The sequence below is a fragment of the Scophthalmus maximus genome, chromosome 5 (assembly GCF_022379125.1).
Source record: "Scophthalmus maximus strain ysfricsl-2021 chromosome 5, ASM2237912v1, whole genome shotgun sequence".
NCBI lineage: Eukaryota > Metazoa > Chordata > Actinopteri > Pleuronectiformes > Scophthalmidae > Scophthalmus > Scophthalmus maximus.
In genome coordinates, this window is record NC_061519.1 from 2,170,895 (window position 1) to 2,184,968 (window position 14,074).

The 14,074-nt window shown below is 42.3% G+C and overlaps 1 protein-coding gene across 6 annotated transcripts in view; it reads right to left on the reverse strand.

The window, feature by feature from the left end:
• The window catches only part of LOC118311105 (triple functional domain protein-like), a 78,938-nt gene extending 65,549 nt beyond the window's left edge, over positions 1-13,389 (reverse strand). For 3 of the 6 annotated variants that reach the window (XM_035634669.2, XM_047332001.1, XM_047331999.1), the window contains exon 1: positions 12,689-13,167. In XM_035634669.2, coding sequence (XP_035490562.1) covers positions 12,689-12,758 — 70 coding nt within the window. In that variant the 5' untranslated portion in view covers positions 12,759-13,167. Of the gene's footprint in view, positions 1-12,688 lie in introns of all 6 variants that reach the window. The other 3 variants (XR_007030751.1, XM_047332000.1, XM_047331998.1) reach the window with 2 other exon arrangements.
• Positions 13,390-14,074: the final 685 nt, after the last annotated feature.

The following is a 14,074-nucleotide window of genomic DNA, read 5'->3' on the forward strand; positions in this document are numbered from 1 at the left end:
CAATTGCAAGCCAGTTCAATAGACTAGTCTTTTATAGAGTTCTTTCATTAACCAGTAGAAACTCTGTTAACACAGCTTTGCACTCGCTTCTACACTTCTCCTCTTTATTATCTTGCCGAGGTCTCTCTCCATCTCCTTCTGTACTACCTCTTTCACCTGTGCAGAATTGATTTTCCTTATTTCCATCTGACAGGACAATAAAGTCATTCACTCACTCCCAAGAAGTATTGTTTACGCTCCTCTTACCAGAACGCGTAAAGAAAATGGTTATCTGCACACGTGAGTTCACGGCCACTTCGTGACCAGTGCTCCCCTCCCGCTCCCCTCCGACCTACCTCCCGTTTCTCCTTTATCTCCATCTTCGCTCCATTTTTCTCTTTGCCCCCCACAGGCCCTTTACGCTCGCTCTCCTTCCCGCTTGTTTTTTAAGAAAGAAGCGGCGGGGTGGAAAATTTTCCCCAAGCTCCCACCAATTAGCTATCACGCCGGAGAAATTACAGAACGAGAGCGCAGCAGATGAGAGGGAAAAGTGGGACACGCTCCTTTTTATAAACACAGAGAGGCGAGAGGTTCGCGCATGTGTGTGTACTGTATGTGACTTGTTCCTGAGAGGCGATTTAAAGAAGCCAGATCTCTTTCATTTACACATCTGACAAACAAGTCAATACTTCAGTTTCCTGGCTAATGGACTAATAGACTACATTTGACAAAAAAAACATAACTTTTATATATCAAGGTAAAGCAGTAATAGTTTGGGCAATGTGGCAAAAGTTGATATCAATATAGAGAAAATTTACAGCAGTTGATGTCGATAATTCTCATGTTTGTGTCGTGAAATTATTATTTCTTTCAAGTGTAGAGTTTTGCTCCTGAGTCCGACCGATATGGATTTTTGGGGGCCGATGCCGATATTGTAATTAGGGTGTACAAGATTTCCGATACCGATACATCGGCCAATATATATTTATATATATTTTAATGATTCCTCAGATTTCGTTATCAAACCTATATGACAAATGAATGTAATTGAGGCTTGATATTTTACTTTAACCATAAAACTTTATTATAAATAACTATTAATAAAAAGAAAACATAAATATATAGAATTTGAATTAAGAAAATAAACATAATTTCTTTTACGTAAAATGTAAACATAAATGCACATTTTAAAGCCAGAACGAAATATTGGTCGGGCTCTAAACATATCGGCCGATACTGGTATGTCTGTGAAAGGCTAATATTGGCAAACCGATATATCGGTCAGGCTCTACTCCTGAGTGAAGGTTTTAATTGCTTCTTTATGGGCAGAGAATGAAAAACTCTGACTAAAACAGTAAAACATTTGACAAATCTGAGGTTATACATTAAAACCAGTTGTGTTATACCATGCTTGCCAAATGCATAAGCAATATATGATATACATCAAACTTTTGTTATATTGCTATTGAAGAAAAGTATATTGCGTTTAATAATTATTGTTACCGTTTTATCACCCAGCCCTTGAACTAGTGAAGGTCAGCTGACACTTCCTAACCACTTCTCATTATCTACTGAGACTGAAGCTGTCGACCTGGTTTACAAAGGCCTGCTGGTTAAGACATAACGTAGGTCAGTTAGTCAGACATGGGAGCCGTTGGTACCATGGTGACAGACTGAAAGTCCAGCCTTTTAAGAGTGGAGTAAAACCTACCAATTGCACAGAAATCTGTCTTCACTCTGTCCGTTTTCCTGTACAAGTAGAAAATATCTACATTTTCTGAATTACACACTGATTTAGCCATATTATCACATGGGGCATAGTCCTCATCTGGTGATAGGGCTTAGTACAGAAGCTCAATATTGTTTTGGTACCAACCCAAATGTGTCCATATAATTCAGTATTAATGTAGCTATAGTCAAATATCAAAAGTTGGTGATTAATGTGTGTTCACACGTGTGCCCATGATTAGTAATTTTTTGGTCAAATAGTTACTGAGTTACTTGCCAATTTTTAGACTGAATTTTATTTATTTAAGTTTTTGTATGTATTGTATTGTGTTTGTGTGTAACTAGTTTTTTTTAATTGTTCAACATTTTGAGAAAAATACCTGTATTCACTTTCTTAGGTTAAAAGATTCATACCACTCTCATGTAAAAAAATGTATCTACACCCAAGAGACAGTGAAGTTTAAAGATGACATGCTGGTTTCAGGTGGGATTATGTGTTAAACATTGGAGACTCCATGAGAGTCTATTGGCAAAAAAGCAAATAAGCAGTTTTCACAAAACTTCAAACAATTCTAGAGTTGCAATGATGAATTAATCAGTTCATAATTATCTATACTCCTTTATCCTTTCGTCGCAGGGGGCTGGAGCCAACCCCATTTGACATTGGGGGGACTATATTAGATTAAACTATTGATTAAGAAAATAATCAGTCGAGTAAATCGATAATGGAAATAACTGTTAGTTGCAGCCTTAAAAAATAAACATTTCAGGGAAAGTTATCAAAGATTATTGTTTTGTCATCAAACTACACATTGGCAATGGCATTGACAAAAGTTATACAAACTGTGTGTGTGTGTGTGTATATGTGTGTGTGTGTAACAATGTGCACTGACCTATCACTAATCCATGTCCCCTCCCACGAAAATACATACACACACACTCACCCTTACCCTAATCCCAGACAATAAACACCAGATTAGATTAGGTCAACATGTGTAATCCAATGAACTCTCACCTCTAACATGCCTAATGCCGTTTAAGATGACAACATCACACAATCACACACAAAACACAAACTCGTCCTGCTGTCACAAAGCTCTGCTCTCCAACACATCATCTCTATATTATATATTTATACATATTTTTTTAAGTAAGCAGATTTGTTATTAAAACAGTTCTTGGCCGGTCTGCTTTCCCACACGCTCCCTACCCACTCTGAGCAGATCTGCAATCTGCTCACTACATTATTGATAACATCCTGACTTTCTGGTATCATAACATTGTATATTTACTATTGTGTTTTGCAATCATCATGTACATCTATGGCAATCATATTAAATACATGTCTGTAATCAAAGCATACATGGCCAATGTTATAACCCTTTTCGAATCCTTTGCCCAATTTTGCCTTTCCTCATTGGTCAGCTGTTGCAGGAAGTTCTCAACACTACCCTGCTGCACCATGCCACAACATGCTGAGAAAGACAAAACTTGTTAGCAGGCATTTGACTGTTGGGGAAGTGAGCGTTGTTCCCTCTGAAATGCAATCTGGTGCTTTTGTTCTGGGTTAGGGGTTGTATTACTGTGGTACGCCTAAAAGTTCACACTGACATCATACGTGCTTTGGGCTGCAAAAAACTCTAGCACTCCCATTCATTTTGCTTCATGGCTTTTGATGGCTTCACTTACTGTGTTCCGATTCAAAAATTACAGTGTTTCGTCTCGCCAGGCATTTGTGGGCTGGCTTTTCTATCCGTTTCTGCTGTGAACCCCGATCTGTGAGGTCAAAAAAACGTTTTCCCTCTTTGTCTGTTGCCATGGTAATCCCCGTAAATCATAAATTTGCATCAGTGATATCACCATTTGCGTTAATAACCCTACACCACCCTCATTTTCACTGTGCAATAATAATTTAGCAGAGGATTCCTTCCTGTTCTGCATTTGTAGGTGTGCTTATCAGTTTTGAAGAAGTCAGGAAACTCCCTCATTTAACCTCGCTGTGATTGATTCCAACCACCAAACCTGATGTGGTTCAGACAGGAAACTGCTAATTTTGTACTGCCACCGTGAAAGATTCTTGGCTCCCCTCATGACAATAATTGTACAGTACATTCAAGAGAGAATAAAACAAGGCAGGCAAACCCAGACTTTTCACACCGGGAGACGTCATTGTTATGCCAAAGTAAACCCAGATGACCAGTCCTCACAAGCCTGCGATACAATACACTGATCTGCAGCTAAGGCCTTGAGCAACATGATGTAGTGTGCCTGCTTGGAATCCAGTTTACCACAACCAAAGATATTCCAGAGAAAGTTAAAACTACTATTCATTTCCCAAAGCATTTTAGCATCTTTCAGCCCATTGTTTTGGTTTTCAGAGCCACAACTTTTCTGTTCTGGCTCAGGCTCACAGACCTCAAGGAAAGTGAGCGCTGAAGAGAAATTGCTAGAACTACAGGGAGCAAATACAGGACTTGGATTCAGCAGTTGGCTAGAAACACAACTCTAAATGAATGCTAATGCTGCTCTGTAATTATTTGGCAACATTTCTTAACACATTCATCATATTAACTTTTAATATTAAGGCTACATCTGTAATACTATATTTTCGTTTTAAAACTAACACGATCTCCATCCACACAAACGCTTTAGCTCCATATCCCCGTCCACACTAACACACCTGAAAACGTGTATCATCTGACCATTCACGTACACTGGGTATGTGAATACCGGTGTAAGCAGGAAGCAGATTACAGTCTACTCTGGAGTTGGCTACTGAGTTACAGAAAATACGACATATCAGCAACAACATTGGTGAAAAGTAAGAGCTGGGATTTCTTCTCTTAAGTCCAATGATGTGGTGGGACGAGTACTTAAAGTGTTTACAACGTTTTGCTTTCGAGTCGTGACTGATAACCAGGGATCAGGAAGCGAAGCAAGTGACTGTGTCATCTTTTCCAAACATCTTTGTTTTTGCCCGTCCACACTACAACGTTCCCCCCGGAGTTTTGATACTAAAGGGGCTGAGGTGCACTCGCTCTGTATTGTTTTTCAAACTCATCCCTCTTTCAGACTAGAGTGAGCTTGACGAGAGGGCGAGTTTTCTTTCACGTGACGTGGAGTAAACAGTGGGTTTTCTACATAGTGATTTGCCAAACATAACCTTGGATCAATTCTGGCACAAACTAACTATTTTTGTATCAAATGTAACACAGACGGTTTGTGTTAATCCTGATTTGAAGTGAGGAAACTGAGAGAGCGGAGTGTTTAATTGCTAATGATTTACCAAAACTTTATTAATTCTGCCAAGGCCTCAAACAAAATCCCTACCATTCAAAGTGACTCACTCCACAATAGACCGAGAGAATTCTGCTTTGTCTGATGGATAGCTGTATGTCTGTAAACTCTATAAAATTTTATGTACCTGCACCTGTCATTATGGATGAGAAAGATTGTGTGTTGACACAACTTCTCATGGAAAAAATGAGATCAATTTAAATAAATCACTCTGTACTGTTTACCAAACAACCGATATTTTCAATATTTTCCTGCAATATTCTCTGAAAAAATATGAGAAAATTGCTAAAAGAGATCTTTATTCAGGACATGATGATACTGCTGTTACTGTCAGTAATATTATTTGGGAGACTTTGTCCAAAACAAACAATTTCATATGTTTATAAAATCCCCTTCAATGTATTAATTTATGGGCGAGATGTTTTTGTCCGAGCCACCAAGGGTTTCCAAGTACCAGGGCTGCTGGTGTTGTTACCATGTGTTAACTTTTGTATTTGTGCATCATTTTAAGGGATGAATGCCTTTCAAAGTGAAACATCACATTTTCTAATGCCACAACAAAAGGAACAGTTGGAGTAGAAGGGATGTTTGTTCATCTCTATGATTTTGGCTCATTCTCCAGCCCATTCTGAAAAGCTTTTTACCCAGCCATCCATTTGCCCTTGATTGAAGCTGCCTGGCCAAATAAAAGGCGACAATCTCATAACCATCATCATTCCCTCCAGCTGGCTTCCATTTATTATATACACGCCACTCTTTCGCTCAATAGTAAGATAACATAGCCGTGTGTGTGTGTGTGTGGTACTGGATATTTCTGTGTGGATGAGTAAAAATGGCCACTGGCTGTGTGGAAGCAAGAGTGAATGTAGCACGCAGTAACCTTAACAGTACAAAGACAGGGAGAAGATGAGATGGAGTGGACAGAGACGGGGTCAGTGAGAGCGGCAAATCCGAGACAGTGCTTGTGTGAGCACATGTGAAAAGCAATTGAGAGGGAACAGCGTCTGCCTGTCACAAAGCCCCTTGTACTGGGAACCACATGATGCCGGAGCGTCGACGCGCATTACCTTCGATTACTCAGCCTGGGCTACAAAAAAAATCCTGAGAGTTCTGCGCTCTGAAGCTCATGTTCAGCCAAATTTAAAATCGTTAATTCTATCTTTAAAGGGGCCATATTATGCTCCAGGCACCTTTTCAGCCTGCCTCCACGTATATTTTGTTATCTGGGGTGTCTGCCAGCCCACGGAGAATGAAAAGAAAACAATGAGTCGTTGATTCGTGGTTTGGGTTGATCGAGCCGTTCACAGCCCGGGCGTCAAGTGACGTAAGTTGACTCCTGCTACTGGGGCGACCACGCCCCCAACCTGAGCAGCACGTCCCCCCTTGAGGCGCGGAAAAACAGATCGCGTCTACGCCATAATTTTCTCCCCGCAAGCGAACGACGACCACGGGCATGGCCAAGCTAGACTCGCAACCCGTTTGCCGGCGGAGCTACCGGCTACCGGCCGGCGTAGCTAGACTCGCGGCCGGGATGTCATTAAGTTCTATCGCCCAGCCCCTTGTGCTCTGTGTGTAATTATGGAGAACGTGTTCGCTGGGCCTCCCGGGTCTCTACGTCGTGTATGTGCCTTGTCACGTGCGACTGTTGTCATGGCAGCGCAACGCCATAGTTGCGCAGCAGACCCGGGGAGGAGCGAGGAGGAGCGAGGCGGAGCTTTGCGGAACACGAAGGGAGGGGGGGCAAGGAGTGAGCAGGAAAGTGCTGGAATCGACCATAGTCTCACAGGGCTGTTTATACAGAAAGAGGAGGGTGCTGTGTGGCTTGATCCTTGAGGTCTTTTGACATGGAATGGCAAAGACATGTAGTTCACACACCTGAAAACCAATGTAACTTGTGTAAAACGGGGCATAATATGGGCCCTTTAAGAGCAGCTGTTCCTTGTCTGTATCTAGAAATTTAGAGGCTGTGGTGGGCGATTCCAGAATATACTGTGAGATTTTGCCACACTGCATTTAAAATTTGCATCTGCTGACAAAAATTACAAATGCAATACAAGCGCTCTCTTTAACCCTAATAGTAAATATTTGTATAGTGTACCTCGCTGCTTGAAATTTATCAGAATAACTTTTATGTAAAAGGTGCAGTAAGCGGGCAATACACCTTTATAAAAAAATTGGCGGATATTTCCTCACGGTCCACTAGCTGACGCTTTTGTTTGTCCACCGAAAAAAATCTGGGTTTTCGGCTCAGCCCTGGCTCTGTAAATTTGAAAACAAAGAAGTGGTGCAGACCGCAACACAGACCATTGCGAGTGCAGTTTGTAAACATCACTCGTCGACACCTTAAGAGACTAATAGCGGGTGGCGCAGCAACTGCGCGGTTATGGCCTAGTGGTTATTGCTTAAGTCTCCCATAACATCACAAGAACAACAAATAGAGAAACAAGCTTTCTCCGTAAATTGCTTACTGCCCCTTTAAGGTATCACGAGGCAAGGTATTTCTATGACACTAAAAGGCAATGGCAGCCCATCAATACTAAGTTATTAAAAACCGATAGAGGCAACACTGAATTTTTTAATTTTAAAGCAGATGGGTTGTGTCATGGTAGATACCCGATTCAATTATTAGGTCAGCACGATCTGTGGGACTTGTGCATCCTTCAATCTGTCCCGTTAATATCTATGGGTGCATTATGCAATTCTAGATGAAGATCGCTCTGATAGTGTGTTTGTATCTACTGTAGTTCCAAGTTGGTGAAATAGCCTGATCTATTAACCTCATCATGTTCAACAAATCCCCAAATTAATCTCTGAAGAAGAGCTTGTTTTCCTTTTGATAATCTGAGAGGAGGATCTATCTATTCTATCCATCTATTATACAGTATGTCTTCATTCCCCAGCAACCCAAAGAGTTTAAAGAGAAAGAATTGGGATGCAAAAAAAGGCCCTTGAATCTAATCCCTAAATTTGGACAATTTTGCAAATCCATAAGCAAATCTGCTTATTTCATAGTCAATTTCATTAGTCAGAATTTCATGTGCAAGACAATTTGCTATATCATTTTGACCATTCTTTCTTTAAATCCATCTCTTACAAGCCTCCCAACTTTATTGAAGAGCATTATTAAATTGCTGTTGTATCCCTTTAAAATCATAGGGGGACAATAGGAGGATTGATTTTTTTTGGGGGCAGCAGCAAAATTAAGGATAACAAACACAGTTTTCGTTCATTCACTTGTATCAATCTATGTGCCAATCCTCAGGCTACTTCCATCCCATAAACACAAGATGATTAAAAAAATTACTTTGTATAGCAAAAGGCTTTAGCCTCTGCTCTGCATCTGACTTGGCAGCTATAAGCCTGGAGGAAACCTTTAGTGAGGAACCTCAATCAGTCTCCATCTGAGTGTGTGTGTGTGTGTGTGTGTGTGTGTGTGTGTGTGTGTGTGTGTGTGTGTGTGTGTGTGTGTGTGTGTGCCTCATCCTGGGTGAATGGGCCTGAGTCATAAATGCAAGCTATGGATCAGATTTCTCTCCATCTCATGCTGGTCTGTTTCGCTCACCAACGTTATGAACAACATGTTGCTACCTCTAAACATTCATTCATAGAGGCTTGGCAGTGCAGACTTCATTTATTTTCTCACTGTGAATAATACCCTTTTTCTATTCTAAGTAATAACTGTAGGAAATCAACACTACATCAGCCGTGTCTACATCATCAGTGTAGTGAAAGGCATTACTTGATGAATGACAACATGCCACAACAAAACTCCCTGTTTCAGAACTCTGCGTCCAAGGTATTAATTCCAGTCTGGAAGACAGGGGAGAGAGACGAGGGTGGGGGTGGGTTATTAGTTGTCATTTTGCATCAGGACAGAAATCCTCAACACAACGCAACAAGAATGAGGAGGGGAGGAAAACATGAAACAGACATTGGCAAATCCACGCTCAGGCAGCAGACAGAGAGCAAGCGAAGAAAGCAAAGAGGGAGGACATAGGAAAGACAAAGAGACTCAACGCCGAAGGATGGAAAAAGAGATGAGGACGGAGCTGGGGATGGAGGGGGGAGCATGGCCTGTGGCAAGACACTCAAACCTGTGCATGTCAGAACAAGATTCCCAGATCTACAAGGAGGAAGTTCATGAGCAAAACAAAGAGGAGAGGAACCAGAATGTGACACTCAAGCCTCCCAACAAGCATAGTGTACAAAGCCAGTGGTGGGCCATCTATACTTAGGCCTACAGTGGTTTCACTACTGAGATCACTGATTCAGAACAAGACCTTCAACAAGAATGCTCCACTTAGAGATGAACTGGAAATCATGCTCATAAAAGAAGGCTTTTCTGTGTCGCCAGTAGCTCCACATTGTTTGGAGACAAAAGATACAAAAATATCTAATCTGTGTTGGCTGAATCAAATCTCGCATTTACAGTAAATATCTTGTCTGTAGCCGACATTATCTCATACAGTAGGTGGTCGTGTCAATCACTGTCCTGTTGTGCTGAGAGCCAGGAAATCTGTGGGGGGTAGAATAACACTGTAGCAGCATCTAACAACACACACAGATACCACCTGAGAAAAATGTGCATCATATTTGACATGAAAGCCAGATGTTTGTGAATGCAGCACAATCACTGAGACTCGACTCAGAAACAGATTGAGATATTATTTTGTCAATTTAATCATCTGCAGTCGGCCCTGCTAGGCATTAATTATGCAAAATTGTGGATCCCAAAAAGATAAACTCACTTGGATTAGTGTTGAGTTAAGATTATGGTTCAAATTTAAGTAAGTTGCGATTGGGTAAAGGTTTGTTGTGATTAAGGTAAGTGTTTGGATGTAGCCAGGACAATTACTATGACGAGTACAGATTGGCATGAAATTAAAATAATATTTATTTGACAAAACCAGTGTTAGAATTTCCACGTGATTTAACACTGACAGTGGCAGATAATGGCATGAAATGCTCAAGTGTGTTTTTGTCATCTACAGACAGTTACACATTTTCTCTATTTTACCATTTTAACAGTGGCAGCCCTACTGCTGCTAGAAAAATTGAAGTGCAACGAAAAGTAATTATCTGTCCCACTGTGTTTCTGAAAAAAAAAAACCCTGAATAAAATTAATGTATCGGTTTGAGTACTCCAATGGTGAACAAAGAGACATTTCTGTGAAGCAAACTAAAACTGCAGCAGATGGACTTGTGGTAATAACTATTATTTTACTCTTAATGTAATCATACAGCATATCAACAATAGATCTGATTGGCAACAAAGCAGAATGCGGCAGCTGTGCAGCGTCAGCAAAAGCACACACAAAGTATGGTTGCAAGTGAGTTACAGGATGCGTCTTGCTTCTCTCCCGGAGAGGAAGCCATCGGATCAGCTCAATACGAACACAGAACTTCCCTCTGTGGCTTATTATCGCGCTAGACACTAAACCACAGGAGCCAGAGGATGTGTGTCAATACTCTGCATTCTCGCGCTTGTTTGCACCCCTCTAACTGTACTTCAAAACCTCTGATGATCCCACACATGACAGTGTACAAGAACAGTCCTTTGGCCTTTTCGTTTGTCACACAACTATGCACATATTTCCAGGGAAATTTTTACTTGCAACTCTCACTGTATTGCACAAGTAGCTGTTGGTTCATATATTGAAAAACAGGTTTCAAATACATATATATGTTTGCAGTAATTCATATGAGCCGCCAATGCAAGTGGAGCAGACATGACATCAGGCACTGGATCCAATTCACCGCCTGCAGTCGGTGAACAGAGCTAGAGGCTTATCTGGCATATCCACGTGCAGCCCCACAGGCTCATCGGCTTTTTCATGTCAGAGGCCCACAACTAGACAGGACTTTGCCCACTGAATCAAAATCTCATCCAACTGTACAGCAAAAAAAATAAAAATAAAAATAAAAATACACTCTGACTGAATACACTCATGCAGTATGTGTTATTGTATGACCTGCATATATACATGCAGCATGTATACATATATTTGTTTAGTGTTTTGCAATAATATGATATTGTAAAGTCGGGGCAGGACTATGCTTCTCCCTGCTCCTTCTCGAACGTATCCTTGTTTTAAGTGCTGTATCTGTTTGTGTTTCGTCTTTGTATTTTTATCAGACTTTTGTTTTTGTTGACGGTTCTAGATGAATACAAATCAACCAATCAATCAACAAACTCTTGATATGTGTACCAGCTGTATAAATATTCATACTACACACGCGGTGGGAGCATGTCAAATAATTTCAAATAAGCAATCTTAACAATTGTTTTCACGTGCAAAGGTCAGCTGGGCACAACAAAACTGAACTTTATATATCTACAACCCCGTTAACTCTCGGCTATAGACCCCTGGAATTCACAGTTTATGAGCTATTGTTATGGGAGCACCGTAGGCCCGTGTGGGGACTTCAGTCTCAGTCCCTGCTGATGCATTCGCCTACTTGGCTAATGTTAGCAATCTGCACATGTAGCTGGTTAGCATCCGGCCATGTCTACCAGCAGCAGTTCGCTAGTGTACGAAAACATCGATGTCACTGACCCACCGGGGGTTTCGCACAACCAGCAGACCGTGGTACTGTTTTGGGTTGGGTTTTTTTTCAAAGCAGCCATTGGCGTCGACAGCTATGTCACACAGCTAGCTTGCCCTGCACAGTGCACACCCCAGGCTTTATGCTCCACGCCGTGTATTGTTGACATAGCTTGCACGGCGGTGCTAATTCTTCTATTATTCGTCCAACCAAGTTTGCCGTACGACGAATATTCAAAAAGCACACACTCAATTATTGTGTTCGTACTTTATACGTCATCACGCTGTGAATGTACACGCCAGCTTTAGCATGCCGCTGGCGAGCTAGTGGTGCTAAACTAGCCAGCACTCGTTAGCAGACAGCATTCAGCCAAAATCAGATTCACTAGCTTACAGGCTAACACTGGAAGCTACGGTTGAAACTGGTTGGTTAACACGCGAGTCCATTGTCGGACAGCCATGACCTGCTTCTTTCCGACAAAATTTACAGTCGCCCCACTGGATTTTGCCAAACATATATCGCGTGTATAATTGTGACAGTGTATTTATCTTTTTTTTTTTTTTTACAAAATCAATGTAATTTAAGGGGGTTGGGCTTGAGCCAGACGGAGAATATGCGTTTGCGGTTCCTGTTTTTCCCCCTTTCTCCTAACGTTTATTGGTAGAAGTATAGCCTTCACACGTTTCAACAGCATAGGGTGTGTTATACAGTTCACATGGTACCGGGGTGAACACGTAATCGCAGGACGATGCATTTTGACAAAAGGAAGTAGAAGGAAAGCTAGCAAAGCTCTGCCACATCCAGGGGATTTGTCCGAGGATGGAACTCGGGTAACTAGCGCTCCGGCTAACGTTGCCTAGCTACACAATCTCGATGGGCTCACGTAGACACCAGAAATGCATTCGAGAAACCAATTTCCACACGCTTCCACCACCGTGCTGGACAACGCTCATTGTCGTCCACTTCGTTTGTGACAACCGCTGTCAAATTATTGAGTTCAAGCCTCCGCTATCGATCAAGTGTCTGAGCCCCGAAACAGACCGCACGGACGGGAACAATGTCCCTCGCGTAGCAGGACCGAAAGGAGCAGCTCCCGGCGGGGCTGCAGTCCGACTCCGCTCGTTTTCGGGGGGCTTACCGGTCTTACAAAACGGCGCTGGGTCGCTGGCGTCCTTCGTCGTCTCCTCCGCTCCTTCCCCGGAGCTCATGGCTGCCTCGACCCGAACCAGGAGCTCAGTGTCTCCCGAGTAAATCCCCCCCGAAAATCGACAAGAAGAAGGTGGCACCGAATCACTCCCGTCCTGACAAAAGCGTCATAAAAGACACACGGTCGGTGGCGGCGACTGGTAAACGCGAGCTGTGCCATCTGCAGACCTCCATGTCGGGGTAGAGCAACTGGAAACGATCGGCCAGGGGGCACCGGGTTCCTCCTCGGAGTGGAGCCGAGGGGAGAGTCGCTGGAGCGCGGAGGAGGGGGCCGGGAGGGGCCGGGTCGCCGCTCGGTGAATCTCCGTAGGCTTTCGGAAATGAGCAGACGGTGGGTCATCAAGGAACGACTCCGTGTGCGTGTGCGCGCGCGAGTGCGCGTGCGTGCGCGTGGACATCTAAAACAGTGAGTCATGCGTCAGAAAACCACGGAGATAATAACAAGGCATGTATAAATTCTGTCAGTTAAGATGACTGTGTGAATGATACGTTTACAGTATCGTGTGTGAAGCTGGGCTGTCTGCAGCCCGGTCATTGGAACTTCCGGGGAATCAAACGGCCCACGATTTAATCCGTCAATTGTTTTTGTCGCGTTTCCATAAAAGAGCAGTGAGATTGGCGTAGTCTTCCGGATCCAACCCAAACAGAGGGGAGCTGTTATGATTGAGCCTCATTCCGCTCGCTCGCCTCAGTGATCTGAGCTGTGTGACCACTGCCACCTGCTGGTGTAGATTGGAACTAACCTACACAAATAAGAACATGTGTATCGATCAAAAACAGTGTTTTTCTCGTGGATCATTTCACACCACAGCTCACAATCACACCATTATTTGACCGGCACCTATTTAGAGAAACCATTCTTCACCCTGCTTTACAAACTATCCAGCTGTTTGACAAAATAAGACACTATCTCTGAAACTGATCTCTCTAATAAGCAAACAAAGACATCATATGTAATACAACGTTTAAATGGTGAAATGATCCAATGCATTCTTTTAAAGGCCCTGCTTAAAAGCTATTAAATCCTGCCTCTCTTCAAAATAGCTGTCATAAAAGGAGAGTGTATCGTCATCTTGTTGGTAAATCGCACCACTTGCTGCTACATTTCTGTCTCCTGTTCATATTGATCGGTGCAGAGTAAATATTAGATAAACATTTCAGTATAATGCAAGAATAACTGCAAGCCAAACGGATAATTAGTATAAGTGTATTTTGAAGTAAACACAGCTAAAGTAAACTGCGGTAATCAATATCAGTACCAAGCTGCTGTGTTTCAAATGTATTGGATCACCATTACATTCGTGGTGTAGTACTTTGT